The sequence below is a fragment of the Lampetra fluviatilis genome, chromosome 23, assembly GCF_964198595.1.
Source record: "Lampetra fluviatilis chromosome 23, kcLamFluv1.1, whole genome shotgun sequence".
NCBI classification, from domain to species: domain Eukaryota; kingdom Metazoa; phylum Chordata; class Hyperoartia; order Petromyzontiformes; family Petromyzontidae; genus Lampetra; species Lampetra fluviatilis.
In genome coordinates this window covers 319,017-337,767 of record NC_136297.1, presented here as the reverse complement: position 1 = coordinate 337,767, position 18,751 = coordinate 319,017, and the positions used below count along the sequence as shown (strand labels likewise).

Genomic DNA, 18,751 nt, shown 5'->3' with positions numbered 1-18,751 from the left:
TTCAAAACGCAAATTAGCACAGAGTTTTAGCCTTGTAAGTATATTGATACAGCACATGTAAGCTGGGCTTACGAAAAATGTTTTTGTTGTTATAACTGGGATATTTTTTTTTTTAATAATAAATTTCTGCTGAAACACTGCGGAGAAATGTTACAGGCAGTCGCGTTGGTGTCACCCGGGCCGGTCCGCACCCCCCTAGTGACGCCACTGCTAATCGGAGGTGCGGGGGAAGGGAAGGAAAATAAACACAAACATCAGTTATAAAGAAATTAGTTTGGCAACTTGATGATTTACAAGTGCATAGCGCCCAGTGGCGTTCTAATATTGGAAGAGAGAGCGTTGCAGACGGCCGCATCATCAACATCATCACCATCAACATCATCACCATCATCAACATCATCATCACCATCAACATCACCACCACCATCAGCATCACCACCATCAACATCATCACCACCTTCACCATCATCACCATTACCACAATCGTGTATGCATGTTGAACTTATTTTGCAACGTACGTAGGCAACCCTGCTAATCGCATGTGCGGAGGGGGGAAGGACAGCAAACTAAAGACAACAACAACAAGAAGCAGTTCTAAAGAAATGCGTTCGTCAACCTGAGATTTGTTGCAATGAACGTTTGGGGAGCAGATCAGAATCAGATGTTTGTGTGTTTTGGGGTGATTAGTCTGCCGTTCCCATACGCGCCAAAGACGATCGTGTTAGCGATGTGACAACGAATTGTGGTGCCTTTGTTGTTGTATTCGCCTCTCCCGTGCCCCCTACTGGACATCTGTGATCATAAAAAATAAATCTTTAGGATTAAAGATTCGGATTCTCAAATACGTAACGCACGGACGTGATAATCGATTAATCCATTATTTCATGAAATCGATACCGAATCGAGACCGACCGGGTGAGGGGGGTTGGCAGCAGTAATCGAACCCAGCGCGTTGGGAAGTAATCGACAAACGGATCGAGCAATCGATCCGGGCCCGGCCAACTCTTCCTCTTTGTATTTCCCATCGCGGTTCGGGCTCTCCCCGGTCCCACCAACCCCCGCCCCCCCCCACACCCCCCCACCACGGACGCTCGCGATTGGCCGCAGCGCCGTCGCCTCGCGCCAGCAAAGCGGCGCCCCATTGGTCCAAGGCGCTTATCCGTGTTAGGAAATTCAAGGCGAAGGGGGTGTTTTTTTTTTTGGCTGTGGAGGAGCGAGAGAAGTGGAGGTTTGGCGGTGGACGAGGTGGACGAGACGATGGCACGGGCGAGCGAATAAAGGAGGAGGAGGCGAGGAGGAGGAGAGGCAGCCTTGACGACGCGAGAAAGCCATGGACAAGCCCGGGCAGAGGAGGTAGAGCGACTCGGCTCGGCTGTCTGGGCGCCAGTAGGCCCCGATGCGCCCGGGGCGACTTCCCCGGCGCGGAAATTGCTGAGAATTGTTGGGTGACGACCCCTCGCTCGCTCGCTCGCTCCTACTCCCCCCCCCCCCCCCCTGTGTGTGTGTCTCTCTCTCATCGCTCTCTCATCTCTCTCTCCCGTGTGTGTCTCTATTATCTCCCCCCCCCTGTGTGTCTATTATCTATCCACCTGTGTGTGTGTCTTTATTATCTCCCTCTCCCCCTGTGTGTGTCCGTCAGTGGTTAGCCGCTACGAACTCGGTCAAAACAATACAAACACCCCCCACCGAGTTCGATTCCCGCTCGCGGCCCGTAAAGTTGGCAGTGGGGAAACAAAGGCGGTCGGGCGTGGTGTTGGCTACCTGACTCCGGTTGGCACGGTTGGCTACGTGCGGCGCGAAAGAAGTTATACATATATACATACTGTATATACATACTGACTGTAGACTAACACTACATATATACATACTGTATAAACATACTGTATATACATACTGACCTAGACTAACACTGCTCATCGACTCACACTACCCATAGACTCAACACACAACCAAGTCTACCCATAGGCTCCGTTGTGTTAGAGAGTAAATCCACAACATTTACAATCTAAAGATTTACAGATTGTAAAAGTTGTGGATATTTACTCTCCAACACAACCGGTGTGCGCTGTAACGAATTGGGCACGTTTTGTTTACGTGATAAACCCTTACGAATATGGCTGTGTCGGGTGGTGGCGGTTTTGACGACGCTTTGTATATTTACGCGATCTAACCCGAGAAAAAAAAACCTCATGGATAATATTTCTCGCGAAAGCGAGTGGAAAAGAGCTTCATCGCCTTTCAGATTTTTCCGATACAAGTAAAGATTCAGATTGCTCTGGTCTAACTACACTGGTGATGCTGAGCCATAAAGGAGGCTGCTGTGTCTGGGGATTTGACAGCAGCACGATGACAATCAGTTTCAAAGACAATGCCATGCGTCGTTATAAGAGTTGGTTTGCATGTTCACCACAAGTCTTGTGTGTGCTTAATGCAGGACTTAATTCCTTGCAGAAGGTAGAATCCATTTGGTGTTTGAACATCTTAACACCTCCTGTTTTATTGCCAGAAAGGGTGAAACCTATTCTATTTCTTGTATACTTTGATGCCTGCAAAAAAGGTCCTATGGTATAGATTAGAGCCTATTTATAGACGTTCTAGCAAATGAGATGATTTGGGTACTGGGTACAGGCGGCCCTGTGCCTCTGTTTATGCTCCAGCTAATCCTAACCACCCCCACCACCACCAGCCCAATCCCAGTAGCTCGAGTTGACGCACTCGAGGTACTGCGATGGGTCACATACCCGGTAGAGGAACGGCGGTCACTCTCTAGGCCAGTGTTCTAAGTTTCAAGGCCGCTGCGGGCCCACTGGCGGCCCCTGGGTGGCCTTTAGTGCCGCCCCTCCCCCCCGATAATACACAACAGAACGTGAAAACACCCCCATCGTCATTATCCTCATGGTGCTGCTGTCAAACCCCCAATGGGTTAAAATTTGTGGCGGTCCTCACTAACACACTGATTGATGCGTTATCGGCCAAAGTAGCCGCCGCCTCTTAAAATTAGTGAAGAACGCCGCTCTGCAGCCACTGCTCTAACACACGCAGGCATGCCGCTGTTTCTCAACAGCATTTGTGGTTCTGTTGTCCGCTATGTCAATATCCTTCCCCATCGCACCTTTTGCATGTCGTCGGCTCGATCAGTTTCACCGCAGCCTGCCCGCATTTTCCTCTTTTGATTTAATATGAAGTGTAGTTAACATACTTGTCAACCCTTTATCAGTGCCCTACCGTATTACAGACCAATTCAGACCTTATTGGTCACCTCGTGCCCCTTGTAAATCTCAACGTTCATCCTACAAAGTCCCATCATAAGGAGAGAAACACAAACAAATAGAGAAAAATAAATGTTTACCCATATTGATACGGCTGTACGCCGTATGGACCTAAAAACTAAATTTCCCTGTAAAAGAATATGGGGTAAACCGTATGGGCTGTGACAGCTGTTAGTTAAGATTCTGCCTCATACGGTTAAATGCCTGGCACGAACAAGGGGAAGGCACCCGAGCTCCCTGGGATGAGTTGGATTCCGAGTATAGGCGACACTCTAATCTAAGTTCATCCCGGTGGCTGGAGTCACTCTTAACCACTAGGATGAGTTCGAGTCTGAGCGTAAGCGAATAGGAGACTCTCTCAATCTCTCACAGACCTCTTTGAGACAAGGTGACGAGATGTTAACTACCTTGCCTGGTATACAAGTGGTCGTGGGTTTGATCCCGACACTGATGCCTGTATATTTGGAGTTTTCATGTCTCACTCTCTCCCCATGGTCGCGTGGATTTCTCCGGGTCCTCCGGTTTTTCACTCCAAGTTTAGAAACACGCGTTTAGAGTATTGTCTGCTTATATGTTTCCACGTGATGATGATAAGCCCCTGAGTTGAGCTATCATTTGTGATTGGTCGCTTCTGAAAAAGAGCCACATAGCTCAGTGGGGCCTTACCTGATCAAATAAATAAAACCTCGTGAAATCGTTTAATGAAGTGGCACAGAGTGAAATGTGTAAATATCTTGCAACAATTGGAAATACACTTTGGTAAATGTATATTCTGTATTTACTTACGGTGTTTCACAAAGCTGAGACCATGGCTGGATGAACATATGGTTTGTGATTGATTAAATATATCTGCGAAGTTGTTGAGATGTTGGCGGGGCATTGGTGGGACCTTGGTGGAAACAGTATTGGCAGAGACTCAGTTTCTCTTCCTGCATCTGCATGGACAGTAATCGGTCACTTAATTTCACGCAGTACAAATGTGAAGGATATTTAAGCATTTGATAATCACGAAAGGAAGTGAGTGGGCTTGGCTAGGACTCGTCGCGAAACTACGAACGAAGCAATGTTTTGTTTTAACGGGGAAAGGCCCCACTGAGCTACGTAGCTCTTTTTCAGAAGCGACCCTGCCAATCGCAAATTATAGCTCAACGAAGTGGCTTATTATCATGTATACTTCTATAGCAGGAATCAAATAATCTTCAATGCGTGATGTTGATTCTTAAATGTGGAGGTAAAAACCGGAGGACCCGGAAAAAAATCCACGCGACCATGGGTAGAGAGACATGAAAACTCCAAATATACAGCAGGCGTCTGGGTCAGGATCGAACCTACTATCTCGAATTACACCAGGCAAGGTAGTTAACATTCCACGACCGTGTCACTAGAAGGGATGTTGGACTGTGGATGAATATTAATAACGGGAGCGGCAGCCAAGGTATGGAACACGTCTGAGAGAACGTCTAGCAGGGAGATGAAGCGATGTAACCAGCGCCTTGGTGTGCTAGATTCGGTTGCTACATCGCGGGATCGTGAGCGACGATGATAGCTTGGGAAGGGATCTTCGACTTCTCATGTGCTGCCACCAGAGTCGCATGTTTAGCTCGTATCGGGCTCGTGATGATGATGTGGCCCGGTCTGTAGCCCCGAGGGCGTTCTGCACGGTACACACCTCCTTGAGCTGCTGCATGGTCTGTGTTTCCCCAGTCACGTGTGTCAGTGTCACTTTGTTGTCTTTACCCCGCACCTCAGATTGGCATGGTTGGCTACGTACGGTGCGAAAGACGTTCGGCACACATACTCATGATGCTGCGTGGTCGGTTTCGAGCAGTCGCGTGCGTACGTTGAACTTCTTAGTGGTTGGCCGCGGCTGATGATGACGGCAATGACAATGCGTGAGTTTGTGTTTCGCCATTCGTGTGTGTCAGTGTAATAGGTTGACCATGGCTGACGACGACGACGACGACGACGATGACGACGATGATGATGATGCAATGACGACGATGAGCTGTCACGCTGAGCTGGGCCCTGTCGTGTTCCCGCAGCACGCTGAAGAAGCTGAGCGAAGACAGCCTGACGAAGCAGCCCGAGGAAGTGTTCGACATCCTCGAGAAGCTCGGAGAAGGGTGAGAGCTCCCCCGCTCCGTCTCACAACCACGGCCCACGGCAGCCGCCAACCCATCACTTAACCCATATAACCCATTCTGATGATGTACGCGATGTACGTACGTGTGCGTCGTCGGTCTTTTCTTCTTCCAATTCCGTTCCGATGGCATACTTGGTGCATGAAAGCGATCTGTGTGGGCACGGCCGCCGTTTCCTTGCCGTCACATCCTGCGCTGCCAACACAGGAATCCCGCGCTGAACCCCTTTCCCCCTTCAGAGACGGAACCGGAAGAAGAAAAAAAACTAAAATAAAATCACGTTATCGGTGCCGAGGCTCCCACAAGGCCATGCAGGAGGGGCCGTGCGTGACACAGTTTGGCTGACGGCTATCGTAGAGTGGCGGCGGTTGTGTCGCTGCGTTTCTCTGCAGTGAGTAACATTGTTAATTAAGAACATCGGCGTGACTACTGCGCCTCTCTAAATAAAATGAACCCCAAGCCGCTCACGCGTTCCGAGATTCAGCGGTGAACGGGGACATCCACCGTCCTGCTACTTGCAGACGTCTCGAAGCGGGAATGAGTAGTGACGTCGCCACAGTAATTGCGCCAGGTTAAGTGCACTTTTAAGTCATCACGTGACGTGTCGAAGGTTCGCTGGTAGGAGGCCAGGGGATAAACCCTGGTGTTATGGGCTGACTGACTGAGGTGACTGGCAGATGCACCCGCTGTGATCCCCACTATGCCACCTTGCTGAGTTTTAGCTGCCCGGCGCTCCACTCGTTGTTGTGAGCGTCGCTCCTCTGCCCTCCGCTGTTTGTTGCAGAGCGAAAGCCTCCAGCTGCCCTATAGCCTCAAAGTACACCTAGCTTGGCACTGCCCTCGAGCATCCTTCATGAGCCTCCGTCTCACAATGACACACGCACACCAACATACCTTCATCGTCATAAGCCACTGCTGGAATAATATATAATTTTAAGGTTCACTTTGAGAAACATTTAATGTTATTGAGCCCTTTTGTCTTTTTATTAAAAGGCAACGTTTTTTGTCAATCAATTAAGAGTAACTTTGAAGTAAAAATATGAGGCTCCAGTTAAGGCTCGTACATCGTTAATACATTTAACTCGCAGTGTTGAAATCGGAGGGACAATTACTCAAGCGCTGCAAACCTTATCTGGAGCGCTGGTCGTTAGTAGAGATAAGGATGCCCTGCGGCGCGAGATGTTGACTCGCCTGGTATACAGGAGGTCTTGAGTTCGATACCGACACTGACGCCTGCTGTATATTTGGAGTTTACGGATCTCTTTCTCTCTTCCCATGGTTACATGGATTTTTCTCCGGGTGCTCCGGTTTTTCCCTCCATTAAGAGTCAACGTCACGTGTTTAAGAGTATATTTGGCTGCCGCTATAAATTTCCACGCGATGATGATGATGATAAGCCCACTTCGTTGAGCTATCATTTGTGGTGGCCAGGTCACGCTTCTGGAAAAGAGCTACGTAGCTCAGTGGTGGGGTCTTACCTGGTAAATAAATAAATAAAGACAGGTGAAACTCCCGTGCCAAGGCGAACGCCAGAGCTCCCAGCTCCCCAGAATCGGAATCCTTTATTTTATTCCTGCAGAAATCCGAAGAGCTCTTAAGCTCTTTATTTTTCCCTCCACAGATGCGTCCACTCTATTGAGCTCCAGCCGCCACCACGAGTGGAAACCGCCCCCCCCTGCCCCCCCCTAGCCCCCCCCCCCCCCCAGTGCACACATCTCGGTAACTGGGCATTGCATAACGACCGGCGCGTCGGTGTTTTGCCAATGGCAAAAAGCTGACCGGTATCCGGCGTTGGGATGTTTGGACCGACGCCAGTCGCAGTCGCATTTGGTTTAGCTGTGGCAGGAGACCAGAGGAGAGATTACAATGAACTAAACTCAATAATAAATACCAATACCCCAGCCATTCGCCACTGTGTGACGGTGACGTCACCACGGCACCTGTGCTTTGAGGCCACATGAAGTGTCGAAGGCTCGCTGACGGGAGGTCACGGGACGGACCCAGCAGGTACCATGGGTTGGCTGACCGAGATGACCGGTAGATGCACCAGCTGTGTTGCCTGTGTTCTGTGTGATTGTGTGTGTTGTGGGGAGCGGTAGTGCAGCGGTTAAAGCACTGCGCTACGAACCCGACGAGCCGAGATACCTGCTCACGCCCAACACCATTGACTTTTATCTGAACTGGTCCTGGGCCTCCCCTAGGTCGACTCGGGCTCAAACGAGTACCTGGTGCGGTGTGTAAGCATCGGCACTTAGGGAGACAAAGGCGGCCGGGCGTGGTGCTGGCCGCCCACCCCCGTCGTGTGCCACAGTGCCCGGCGTTCATACGTGCTGCTCGCTAACAGCACTTGCCTCCAGCAGTCTGGTAACCCTTTCTCTGTTGTTGTTTCTGTGTATGGACGCACAGCTCCTATGGCAGCGTGTTCAAGGCGATGCACAAGGAGTCGGGCCAGGTGGTGGCCATCAAGCAGGTGCCCGTGGAGTCCGACCTGCAGGAGATCATCAAAGAGATCTCCATCATGCAGCAGTGCGACAGGTGCTGCCCGTGCTTGCGTTGCGCTCACTTGCTGACTCATTCGCTCACTCACTGATCACTCGCTGGCTCGCTCGCTTCGCACAGCACCGCACCTGTGATTAGCACGGTTGGCTACGTACGGTGCAATAGAAGTTAAACGTGCACTCACCCACTCAACCACCCACTCATCCCCGCACCTCTTGTGCCGGGCTGTTGTTAGTATCTTCATGCATTAATGTCAATTGTCTAAATATTATTAAGTACATTTTTGGGGTGAAAAAGGGGGTAACTTTCGGAACGAATTCAGCCTTCAACGTGCACTTCCTATACTTGCTTAACGACCAAATCGCTTAACGACCAAATCGCTGAACGACCAAATCGCTTAACGACCAAATCGCTGAACGGACCGGTCTCGTGGTTACCAATTACCATCGTTAGGAGGACGGGGGTCCTACTCTATATCAATATTATGCACGTAATTTGCACACCGGTGGTTGTACAGTGTCGATGCACTATGGCTTACCGAGCAACCTCTGTAGTACCGACGATTGCTGCTCCGAGAAGTAGCAGTAGTCGGAGGTTCTGCGCCACTATCCTCCATCCCATCTCCTTCACTTCGATTCACGTCCTTGTGATCCCCACCCCCTTGTTTTCGGGAGCGTATCTCCATGGGGGGTGGGGGGCAGAGGCCGTGAACCGGTGGGTGTTGTGCCCTGTACCTTTGATATGTTTGAACAAAATTATTCTGCCAGAGCGTGACTCTCGCTTACGTTGGGAATGCATTCCTTGTCGTCGCGTTTGTGCGATGCATTTTTCGGCGTATTGCGTGGCGCGGTCAATTTGCCCCCCCCCGATTTCTATTTCGCACCGTCGCTGTTACCTTTTTTTACCAGTATTATTTGTTGTTGCTTTCGGTAGTTTGGCGGTGACCTTTCCCGCCGGGTTCCACTCTCTCCCTCCCTCTCTCTCACGAACGAGACTCGGATCCTGATCCTGACCTCCCGAGTTCTCTCCCCTGGGTTTAAAACAAAATCAGCTGACCCCTATTCCCCTCTCCTTCCTTCCCCCACTACCTCCATCCCCCTTTGTCCCTTCATGTAAATAAACAATTGTTGAGTTAAATAGTAAAATAGTAAATCTTCACCCCCCCCCACCGCATCCTTCCCTCCCCGTATGAACATTCTCATGCTGCCCACTTGGGTGGCGGCGGAGAGAGCCCAAATCTCTCAACCCTGGGGCACTCAGCCCTGCCGGGGTTGTTGTCTGCGGAGTTTCTGTTCCACCCCTCACCAACCCCCCCCCACCAACCCCCCACCAACCACCCACCCCCGACACGCGCTCACGCCGCTCCGTCCTCGCAGCCCCCACGTGGTCAAGTACTACGGCAGCTACTTCAAGAACACCGACCTGTGGATCGTGATGGAGTACTGCGGAGCCGGCTCCGTCTCTGACATCATCCGCCTGCGCAACAAGACGGTGGGAACGGCGGAGCGGTGCCCTCGTTATGTCGTCATCGTTAGCGTCGGCGTCGTCGTTGTTGTTAGCGCGGTGATGATTTGTCATTGTCATCATCGTTATTGGCATCATTGTTAGTGTGATCATCGTCAGCATTATTGTTAGTGTGGTAAGCATCATCATTCTTAGCCTGATCATCATTGTGAACGTCATCATCATCACAATCGTTGTTTGCCTGATTATTATCAGCATCATCATCGTTGTTAGCATGATCATCCTCAGCATCATTATTGTTGGTGTGATTGTCATCATCATCGTTATCCGCATCATCGTCGGGTCTTCGTTTGTCCATGTGCGTTTACGTGCGCGTCTCCATGTCTACCCTGCGTGTGCGTGCGCCTTCCTGTGTTTGTGCGCGTGTGTCGATGGGGTTGTCCTGCGTGCGTGTGGGCGTGCGTCTCGGGTTGTCCCCGGGGGTCACTCGTCACTCACGCCGTGCCTGTGTCCCCCCTCATGTGCTTCTCCCGTGTGACCCCCCCCCCCGTGTCCCCCTCCGTATCCCCCCCCCCCCCCCGTGTCCCCCTCCATGTCCCACTTCTCCAGCTGACGGAGGACGAGATCTCCGCGATTCTGAAGGCGACGCTCAAGGGCCTCGAGTACCTCCATTTCATGCGCAAGATCCACCGCGACATCAAGGCCGGCAACATCCTGCTCAACACCGAGGGCCACGCCAAGCTCGCCGACTTCGGCGTGGCCGGGCAGCTCACGGTGAGCCTCGCCGCGCCGGGCCACCGCACCGCTACGACACAGCGCAGCACACCGCGCGACGCAGCACACGCCACGACGCCGTTACACTGCCACGCTCAATCGCACAACACCGCGCCATGTTCTAGCATGGCGCACAACCACAGCTCAACCACACCACACATCAGCTCTACCACTGGTACCGCGCATCACGCTACATCGCCACCCCTCCACACTAGGAACAGAAACTACGGCCTGTGTCATTGGTATGAGCGATATGGGATGTGGTGATATGATTGTCACGCATCATCATCGCCCTCTAGTGGCTGACTAATGCCCACGAGAATGCTGCTGCATTCTACTGCTGCACAAGGGATAGTTGCCAATAGGGGGCTCTCTTGGCCACACTGCAGAAGAGCATCAGCACGGAAATGGGGAATGTTAGCAAGTAGCCAATAAATACGCAATTTCTTGTTCCTGGTGATAGTAGTGGTGGTGGTGACGGTGGTGGTGGCGGTGATTGTGGTGGTAGCAGTGATGGTGGCGGTAGCAGTGGCGGTGATAATGGTGGTGATAGTCGCGGTGATTGTGGCAGTGGTGGTGTTAGCGGTGATGATGGTGGTAGTGGTGGTGATGATGATGTTGGCTGTGGTGGTGGCGGTGATGATGATGATGGTGGTGTTGACGGCGGCGGTGGTCACCGCAGGACACGATGGCGAAGCGGAACACGGTGATTGGCACGCCGTTCTGGATGGCGCCCGAAGTGATCCAGGAGATCGGCTACAACTGCCTGGCGGACGTGTGGTCGCTGGGCATCACCGCCATCGAGATGGCCGAGGGCAAGCCGCCCTACGCCGACATCCACCCCATGCGGGTGCGTGCCCCCCCCTCTCGCCCACTCCTCCCTCCCCCCGCTCCTCCCTTCCCCCACTCATCCCTCCTCGGCACTCTCCCCACTGCCCCGCTTGCCAATCTCCCTTCCCCGCACTCATGCCTCTCCCCCCTGCTCACTCCCCCCACTCTCCCCTCTCCCCATCCTCTCGACTGCCCTCCCCACTCTCCACTCACCGCTCTCTCCACTGCCCCGCTTGCCACTCTCCCTTCTCCACTCTCCCTTCCCCACACTCATTCCTCTCCACTCTCCCCCCCTTCCCACTCTCCCCTCCCCTTGCCTCCACTCACCACTCTCCCCACTGCCTTGCTCACCACTCCCTTCTCCACTCACCACTCGCCACTCTCCCCACTGCCTTGCTCACCACTCCCTTCACTCGCCACTCTCCCCACTGCCTCGCTCGCCACTCTCCCTTCTCCACTCTCCCTTCCCCACACTCATCCCTCTCCACTCCCCCCTCCCACTCTCCCCCTCTCCACCTCCCTCCTCTGTGCCTACCTATTTGCATATATTTGTAATGAGCGACTTCCACGACACGTCGTGTAGAGGGTGTTCTTCTTTATTCCACGTACGGGCACAGCACAGGCCAACGTTATCGGCTTCCTCTCCAAGTACACACTTATCTATTACGTTCTACGGACTACACACACAGTTGATCGCACGGCGGTTCCGCCTGTCCGCTCCCGGTCTCGCCGCTGGCTGACGGCGTGCTGGGGAGGACGGTGGAGCTCCACAGGAGATCCGCCACGTGGCCGAACAACGGAGAGAGATGACAGCGAGCAGCGACGCAGTCCGGACCCAAGACTCCACACACCGACCCCGAGTCCCCCTCCGCTTATATTGCCGCAGGCGCAGCTAGACTCCGCCTCCGGCCACGCCCTCTTGTGGAACTTTCTAGCCGGTTCTCGGAGTTTGTCGGCCGGCCCTGCCCCCTTCACCTTTGGCCCAGATACCTCTCCCTTCTGGGGATTGGATAATGTTTATAATGATGCCTGTACCCATGCTTCCCTTTTTCAACCAGTAGATGTCACTATCTCATTACTTATTTACCGATTTGCTGAGATTTCCTATACGTTGCACTCCTGTAGCAGCGAGTCTTTTTCTCTTGTTTGTACATTTCTGTACCTGCCCCTGCTGTTGCCCTTCCCCCTAACCTCCGATTGGCGCAGTTGGCTACGTATGGTGCGAAAGAGGTTCCACATACACACCTACACACTGAACATCTGTGACAAGAGCTTCGGATTCCTCCAGGATAAATAAATATTCTGATTCTGCATACCCGTGCGTGGCACCGCAGGCCATCTTTATGATCCCCACCAACCCCCCGCCTACGTTCCGCAAGCCCGAGAACTGGTCTGATGACTTGACGGACTTTGTCAGGAAGTGTCTCGTCAAGAACCCGGAGCACCGCGCAACAGCCACGCAGCTCCTGCAGGTAACGCAGCGCGCGACCGCCTGCAGCGAGTGGAGAGAGCGGAGTGAGATGAGAGGGGAGAGGCAGGAAAGTGCGTGGAGGCGAGTGGAGTGAGATGAGAGCGGAGAGGCGGGGGAGTGCGTGGAGGGAAGTGGGGTGACATGAGAGGGGAGAGGCGGGGGGAGTGTGTATAGGGAAGTAGAGTAAGAGGCGGGGGAGTGCGTAGAGTAGAGTGAGATGAGAGGGGAGAGGCGGGGGAGTGCGTGGAGGGGAGTGGGGTGAGATGAGAGGGGAGAGGCGGGGGAGTGGGGTGAGATGAGAGGGGAGAGGCGGGGGAGTGCGTGGAGGGGAGTGGGGTGAGATGAGAGGGGAGAGGTGGGGGAGTGCGTGGAGGGAAGTAGAGTAAGAGGCGGGGGAGTGCGTAGAGTAGAGTGAGATGAGAGGGGAGAGGCGGGGGAGTGCGTGCAGGGGAGTGGGGTGAGATGAGAGGGGAGAGGTGGGGGAGTGCGTGGAAGGGAGTGAGATGAGAGGGGGGAGTGCGTAGAGTAGAGTGAGATGAGAGGGGAGAGGCGGGGGAGTGCGTGGAGGGGAGTGGGGTGAGATGAGAGGGGAGAGGCGGGGGAGTGCGTGGAGGGGAGTGGAGTGAGTTGAGAGGGGAGAGGTGGGGGAGTGCGTGGAGGGAAGTAGAGTAAGAGGCGGGGGAGTGCGTAGAGTAGAGTGAGATGAGAGGGGAGAGGCGGGGGAGTGCGTGGAGGGGAGTGGAGTGAGTTGAGAGGGGAGAGGTGGGGGAGTGCGTGCAGGGGAGTGGAGTGAGTTGAGAGGGGAGAGGTGGGGGAGTGGAGTGAGATGAGAGGGGAGAGGCAGGGGAGTGCGTGGAGGGGAGTGGGGTGAGATGAGAGGGGAGAGGCGGGGGAGTGCGTGGAGGGGAGTGGGATGAGATGAGAGGGTAGAGGTGGGGGAGTGCGTGGAGGGGAGTGGGGTGAGATGAGAGGGGAGAGGTCGGAGAGTGCGTGGAGTGGAGTGAGATGAGAGGGAAGAGGCAGGAGAGTGCGTGGAGAGGAGTAGAGTGAGATGAGAGGGGAGAGGTGGGGGAGTGCGTGGAGGGGAGTGAGGTGAGAGGGGAGAGGTAGGAGAGTGCGTGGAGTGAGGTGAGAGGGGAGAGGTAAGAGAGGGAGTGGAGTGGAGTGAGGGGAGAGGTAGGAGAGTGCGTGGAGGGGAGTGGGGTGAGATGAGAGGGGAGAGGCGGGGGAGTGCGTAGAGGGAAGTAGAATGAGAGGCGGGGGAGTGCGTGGAGTAGAATGAGATGAGAGGGGAGAGGCGGGGGAGTGCGTGGAGGGAAGTAGAATAAGAGGCGGGGGAGTGCGTGGAGTAGAGTGAGATGAGAGGGGAGAGGCGGGGGAGTGCGTGGAGGGAAGTAGAATAAGAGGCGGAGGAGTGCGTGGAGTAGAGTGAGATGAGAGGGGAGAGGCGGGAGACGTATGGAGATGAGAGTGAGAGTGAGGAGCCAGGTGGAGTGAGCGTGCCGCGTGTGCCCCCCTCCCCTCCCCAGCACCCCTTCATCAAGGCCGCCAAGCCAGTGTCCATCCTGCAGAGCCTGGTGGGGGAGGCAATGGCCATCAAGGTGAAGAGGCAGGAGATGGACGACGACCTCGACGAGGAGGACGACAACTCCGTGAGTGACCTCGCCACGACCTCTCCGCGACCTCGCTGCCCTTCCGCCACATGACCCCCGCTGGGCGGTGGCTGGGCCACCTCGCTGCCCCACGCTGCCTTGTAGTACCCTTCCAGCCATTGAGCTGCCCCGTTTTCCTGCTGCCCTGCGCTGCCCTGGTCTCTCCCACTGCCCTGTGCCGATGAGTTGATCGGAATCGGAATGTTTATGTCAGAATGGGAATGTTTGTTCAGACTGGAGGAAGCCGATGAGCTATGAAGCTCTTTTTCACAGCTGTCTGGTAGTGGTGGTGGCGGTGGTGTTGGTGCCGATTGGGGTGAGCGTTGGCGTAGCGATTAGCGCCACTGCGTTGCGACCCCAGCGACCCGAGTTCAATTCCCGCTCACGACCAACATCGGTGACGAATATCTTAACCCGTCCTGGGGCTCCCCTAGGTCGGCCTCAAATGAGTACCTGGTGCGGCGGTGTAAACATCGCCACCGGAGAGACAAAGCCTGAACTCATCTCGTGTAGATTTATAGAGCAGCGCCTTATTCCAAGGTGCATAACAGCAATTGTTAAATTGTACAAAATATGACATTGGTTGAGATAAAGAGTAGTGGAGTTGTCATTAAAAGTGGTGGAGTCATGGTGACAGTGACGAAGAAGGTGGGGAGCGGTCAAGGAGGGGTTGGGGTAGTGACAGGGGTAGTGGCAGGGGTAGTGGCAGGGGTAGTGACAGGGGTAGTGACAGGGGTAGTGATAGGGGTATGAGTAGGCATGGTCGTAGCTGGGGAGTGGGGGCAGGGAGGAGCAGTAGCAGGATTATGATGATGCCGGGCTAGGGGAGAGAGATGGGGGTTTTTTAAGGGAGGAAAGGAAGCAAGTTCGTAATTGTTGATGATGATGTGGCCAATGCTGCAGATTATGCCAATGACGCCGATAATGCAGACGATGTGGATTCTGCTGATGATACTGCTGATTATGCTGGCGATTCCCCTGATTATGCTGACGATTCTGATGCTGATGATGATGATGATTCCCCCGACGATGCTGATGATTCCCCCGATAATGCTGATGATTCCCCCGATGATGCTGACGATTCCTCCGATGATGATGCTGCTGATGATGATGCTGACGATTCCCCCGACGATGCTGATGATTCCCCTGATGATGCTGATGATTCCTCCGATGATGCTGCTGATGATGATGATGCTGATGATTCCCCCGATGATGCTGACGATTCCTCTGATGATGCTGCTGATGATGATGCTGACGATTCCTCTGATGATGCTGCTGATGATGATGCTGACGATTCCCCCGATGATCCTGCTGATTCCTCTGATGATGATGCTGCTGATGATGATGATGACGATTCCCCCGACGATGCTGACGATTCCCCCGACGATGCTGACGATTCCCCCGAGGATGCTGATGATTCCTCCGATGATGCTGCTGATGATGATGCTGACGATTCCCCCGATCCTGCTGATTCCTCTGATGATGATGCTGCTGATGATGATGATGACGATTCCCCCGACGATGCTGACGATTCCCCCGAGGATGCTGCTCACAATGCCGCTGATTCCGCCGACGATGCTGCTGATGCTCCTGCGGATGCTGATGATGCTGATGCTGATGATGCTGCCGCCAATTTTGCTGCCTATTCTGTCGACGCCGCTGGCCGACGACCGGACGGGACCGGGTCGACGTTGTGCAGGACGAGGAGGCGGTGGACAGCCGCACGATGCTGCGCATGGAGGACGGCAGCGATGCCACGGTGGCGGCGGGCGGCGGCAGAACGATGAGGGTGGGCGGCACGACGGCGCTGAGCGATGGCGCCCGCACCATGATCATCTCCCACGCCGGTGGCGACGCCGCTACCATGCTGGGCTCCGACCTGGGCACCATGGTCATCAACAGCAGCGAGGACGGCGACGAGGAAGAGGAAGGCCGCGACGGAGACGACGACGACGGTGATGGCGAGGTCGTCGACGGCACCATGAAGAGTGAGCCCCGGGGGGGGGGGGGGAGGGGCGGCCGTGGTGGAGGTAGTGGTGGTCGCAAACAGCACTTGCCCCAACAGTCTGCTAAAGACTACACAGGGGATCTTTGTCTTTGGTGGTGGTGGTGACGACCGTGGTGGCTGTGTTGACGGTGGTGGGGAACGGTGGTGTAGCGGTTAGCGCTGTGCTGTGCTGCGAACTCGGCGACCCAGGTTAGATTACCACTCACGGCCAACACCGGTGACGATTATCTGAATCGTTCCTGGGCCTCCGGTAGGTCAACTCGGCCTCAAATGAGTACCTGGTGCGGTGTGTAAACATCGCCACTGGGGAGACAAAGGCGGCCAGGCGGGGTACTGGCCACCCACCCCCTCGTATACCGTACCGATGTACGTAGGTGCTATTCGCTAAGGGCACTTGCCCCTACAGTCTGATAAGGCTATACGGGGGATCTTTGTGTGGGTTGGTGGTGTGGGTTGGTTGCGGTCATGGTGGTGATGGTGTGTGGTTGTTGGTGTGGTGTGTGGTTGTTGTGGTGGTTGTTATAGTGGTGCTAGTTGGTTATTGTTGTGGTGGTGCAGGTGTGTGGTTGATCATGGTGGTTGTGATGGTGGTCGTGGTGGTGATGGTGGTGTTATGTGATTATCCGGCCAGGCATAGACACGCCGGACCACCGCACACAGCGCCCCTCCTTCATGGAGTACTTCGAGGCGAAGGACCGGGAGAACAAATCTGGGCCGGGCTCGGGGGGGGCGGCCAGCAACGGGCGCAAGGCCAGCGGGCCCCACGCCGACTTCCGCATCCCAACGGACGGAGACTTCGACTTCGTACGTCCGCACTGACGCGCAAGCTTAGGCGCACGCAGACAAGCAGACACGCGGAGGCACAGACACGCGCGGGGGCACAGACATGCGCGGGGGCACAGACATGCACACGCGGGCGTAGAGGCACGCAGACACGCGGAGGCACAGACACGCGCGGGCGCAGACACGCACACACACGGGCGTAGAGGCACGCAGACACGCGGAGGCACAGACACGCGCGGGCACAGACATGCACACACACGGGCGTAGAGGCACGCAGACACGCGGAGGCACAGACACGCGCGGGCACAGACATGCACACACACGGGCGTAGAGGCACGTAGACACGCGGGGGCACAGACGCGCGCGGGCACAGACATGCACACGCGGGCGTACAGACACGCGCGGGCGCAGACACGCACACACACGGGCGTAGAGGCACGCAGACACGCGGGCACAGATACACTCATGTCTACACGATGATGATGATGGTGCTGGTGGTGATGATGCTGACGATGATGCTGGTGTTGATGACGATGCTGGTGGTGTTGATGATGATGACGACAATGATGCTGGTGTTGATGCTGCCCCTGCTGCTGGTGGTGGTGTTGACACTGCTGCTGCTGTCACTGACCGCCGATGTCACCGCTACGCTGCTTCTCTTGTCCTGCTGCTCATGCGCCTCTGATCGTCCCCCCACCCCACCCCTTGCATCGTCGACCGCCGCCGACATCGCTGACCTCTCCATCGTCTCCACCTCATCGTCCTCTACCTCGTCCACCTCCTCGTCATCCCCGCGCATGCTGTGCGGCCGATATGGCGCTCCGCAGCTGAAGGTGATGAGCTACGAGGAGCTGCAGGCACGACTGTCGGCGCTCGACCCGATGATGGAGCGGGAGATCGAGGAGCTGCGCCTCCGCTACCAGGCCAAGCGGCAGCCCATTTTGGACGCCATCGATGCCAAGAAGCGTCGCCAGCAGAACTTCTAAGCCCCCCCCCCCGCGCCGATCAGCCTCCCCCCTGCCCCTGCCCTCGTCCTTGGCGCCTTCCAGGCGTAATTGCCCGCCCGCTCGCCCTGGAAGTCTCGCCGACGACAGACTCTCCTGCTGCATCATCGTTGGAGCACGACTCCCCTTTGACCCCTGGCCTCTGCCGCCCCCCCCCATCCTCCTACTCCACCCCCCCGCCATCTCTCCTCTCCGGACCCCGGCGCGGTGGCGGTGGCGGCCGTGCCAATCTGCGTGCCGGCATCCGGTGCCGGTGTTTCTCGAGTGGCCTTGGTGCAGCAAGCGGCGGTGGCGCAGCAGTCGGTCGGTCGATCCGTGGGTGGGAGGAAGGAAAAAACGTTCCTGACCCACATCCTTTGTGCCTCGAGAGGCCACAACGTCACCGTCGTCATCATCGTCATCGTCGTCACCGTCGTCACCATTGTCGTCACCATCGTCACCATCGTCGTCATCGTCGGTCTTCCTGTGTTTGCTCTGTACGTCTGTTTTCTTTATTTATTTAGTTTTGCTCGCCGTGTTTTTGTTTATCTTTGAACCTCCACCCCCCTTTCCCCTCGGGGGTGTCCACCCGGCTCCGCTCGGCGGCTGCGCTCGCCGCCCCTCGCAGTAAACTTCGTTTTCATTTTATTCTACCTGACCACCAGGTGAGGCCCGCAGCTGAGCTTTCCGTGGCTCTCTTTAGGAAGCGACGGCTCCACGAAAGTGGCCGATATCCTAATCATCATCGTCGCGTGAAAATTTATAGCGACATCCAAATACTCTCAAAACACACGCGTGATGCGTCGATTCTCGATGTGGAGGAGAGGGACCAATCGGAGGAGCCGGAGGAAAGAATCCACGTGACCACGATGGGGA

The 18,751-nt window shown here is 55.1% G+C and overlaps 1 protein-coding gene across 1 annotated transcript; it reads left to right on the top strand.

Moving 5' to 3' along the window:
- Positions 1-1,186: 1,186 nt before the first annotated feature.
- STK3 (serine/threonine kinase 3) lies at positions 1,187-18,043 on the top strand. Its single transcript, XM_078866808.1, has 11 exons — positions 1,187-1,353; positions 5,312-5,392; positions 7,817-7,945; positions 9,286-9,400; positions 9,983-10,147; positions 10,830-10,997; positions 12,313-12,450; positions 13,979-14,101; positions 15,801-16,089; positions 16,741-16,913; positions 17,720-18,043. Exons 1-11 carry the CDS (start codon positions 1,331-1,333, stop codon positions 17,876-17,878), a joined length of 1,563 nt encoding a protein of 520 aa, XP_078722934.1. The 5' UTR covers positions 1,187-1,330; the 3' UTR covers positions 17,879-18,043.
- The last annotated feature ends 708 nt before the right edge of the window (positions 18,044-18,751 follow it).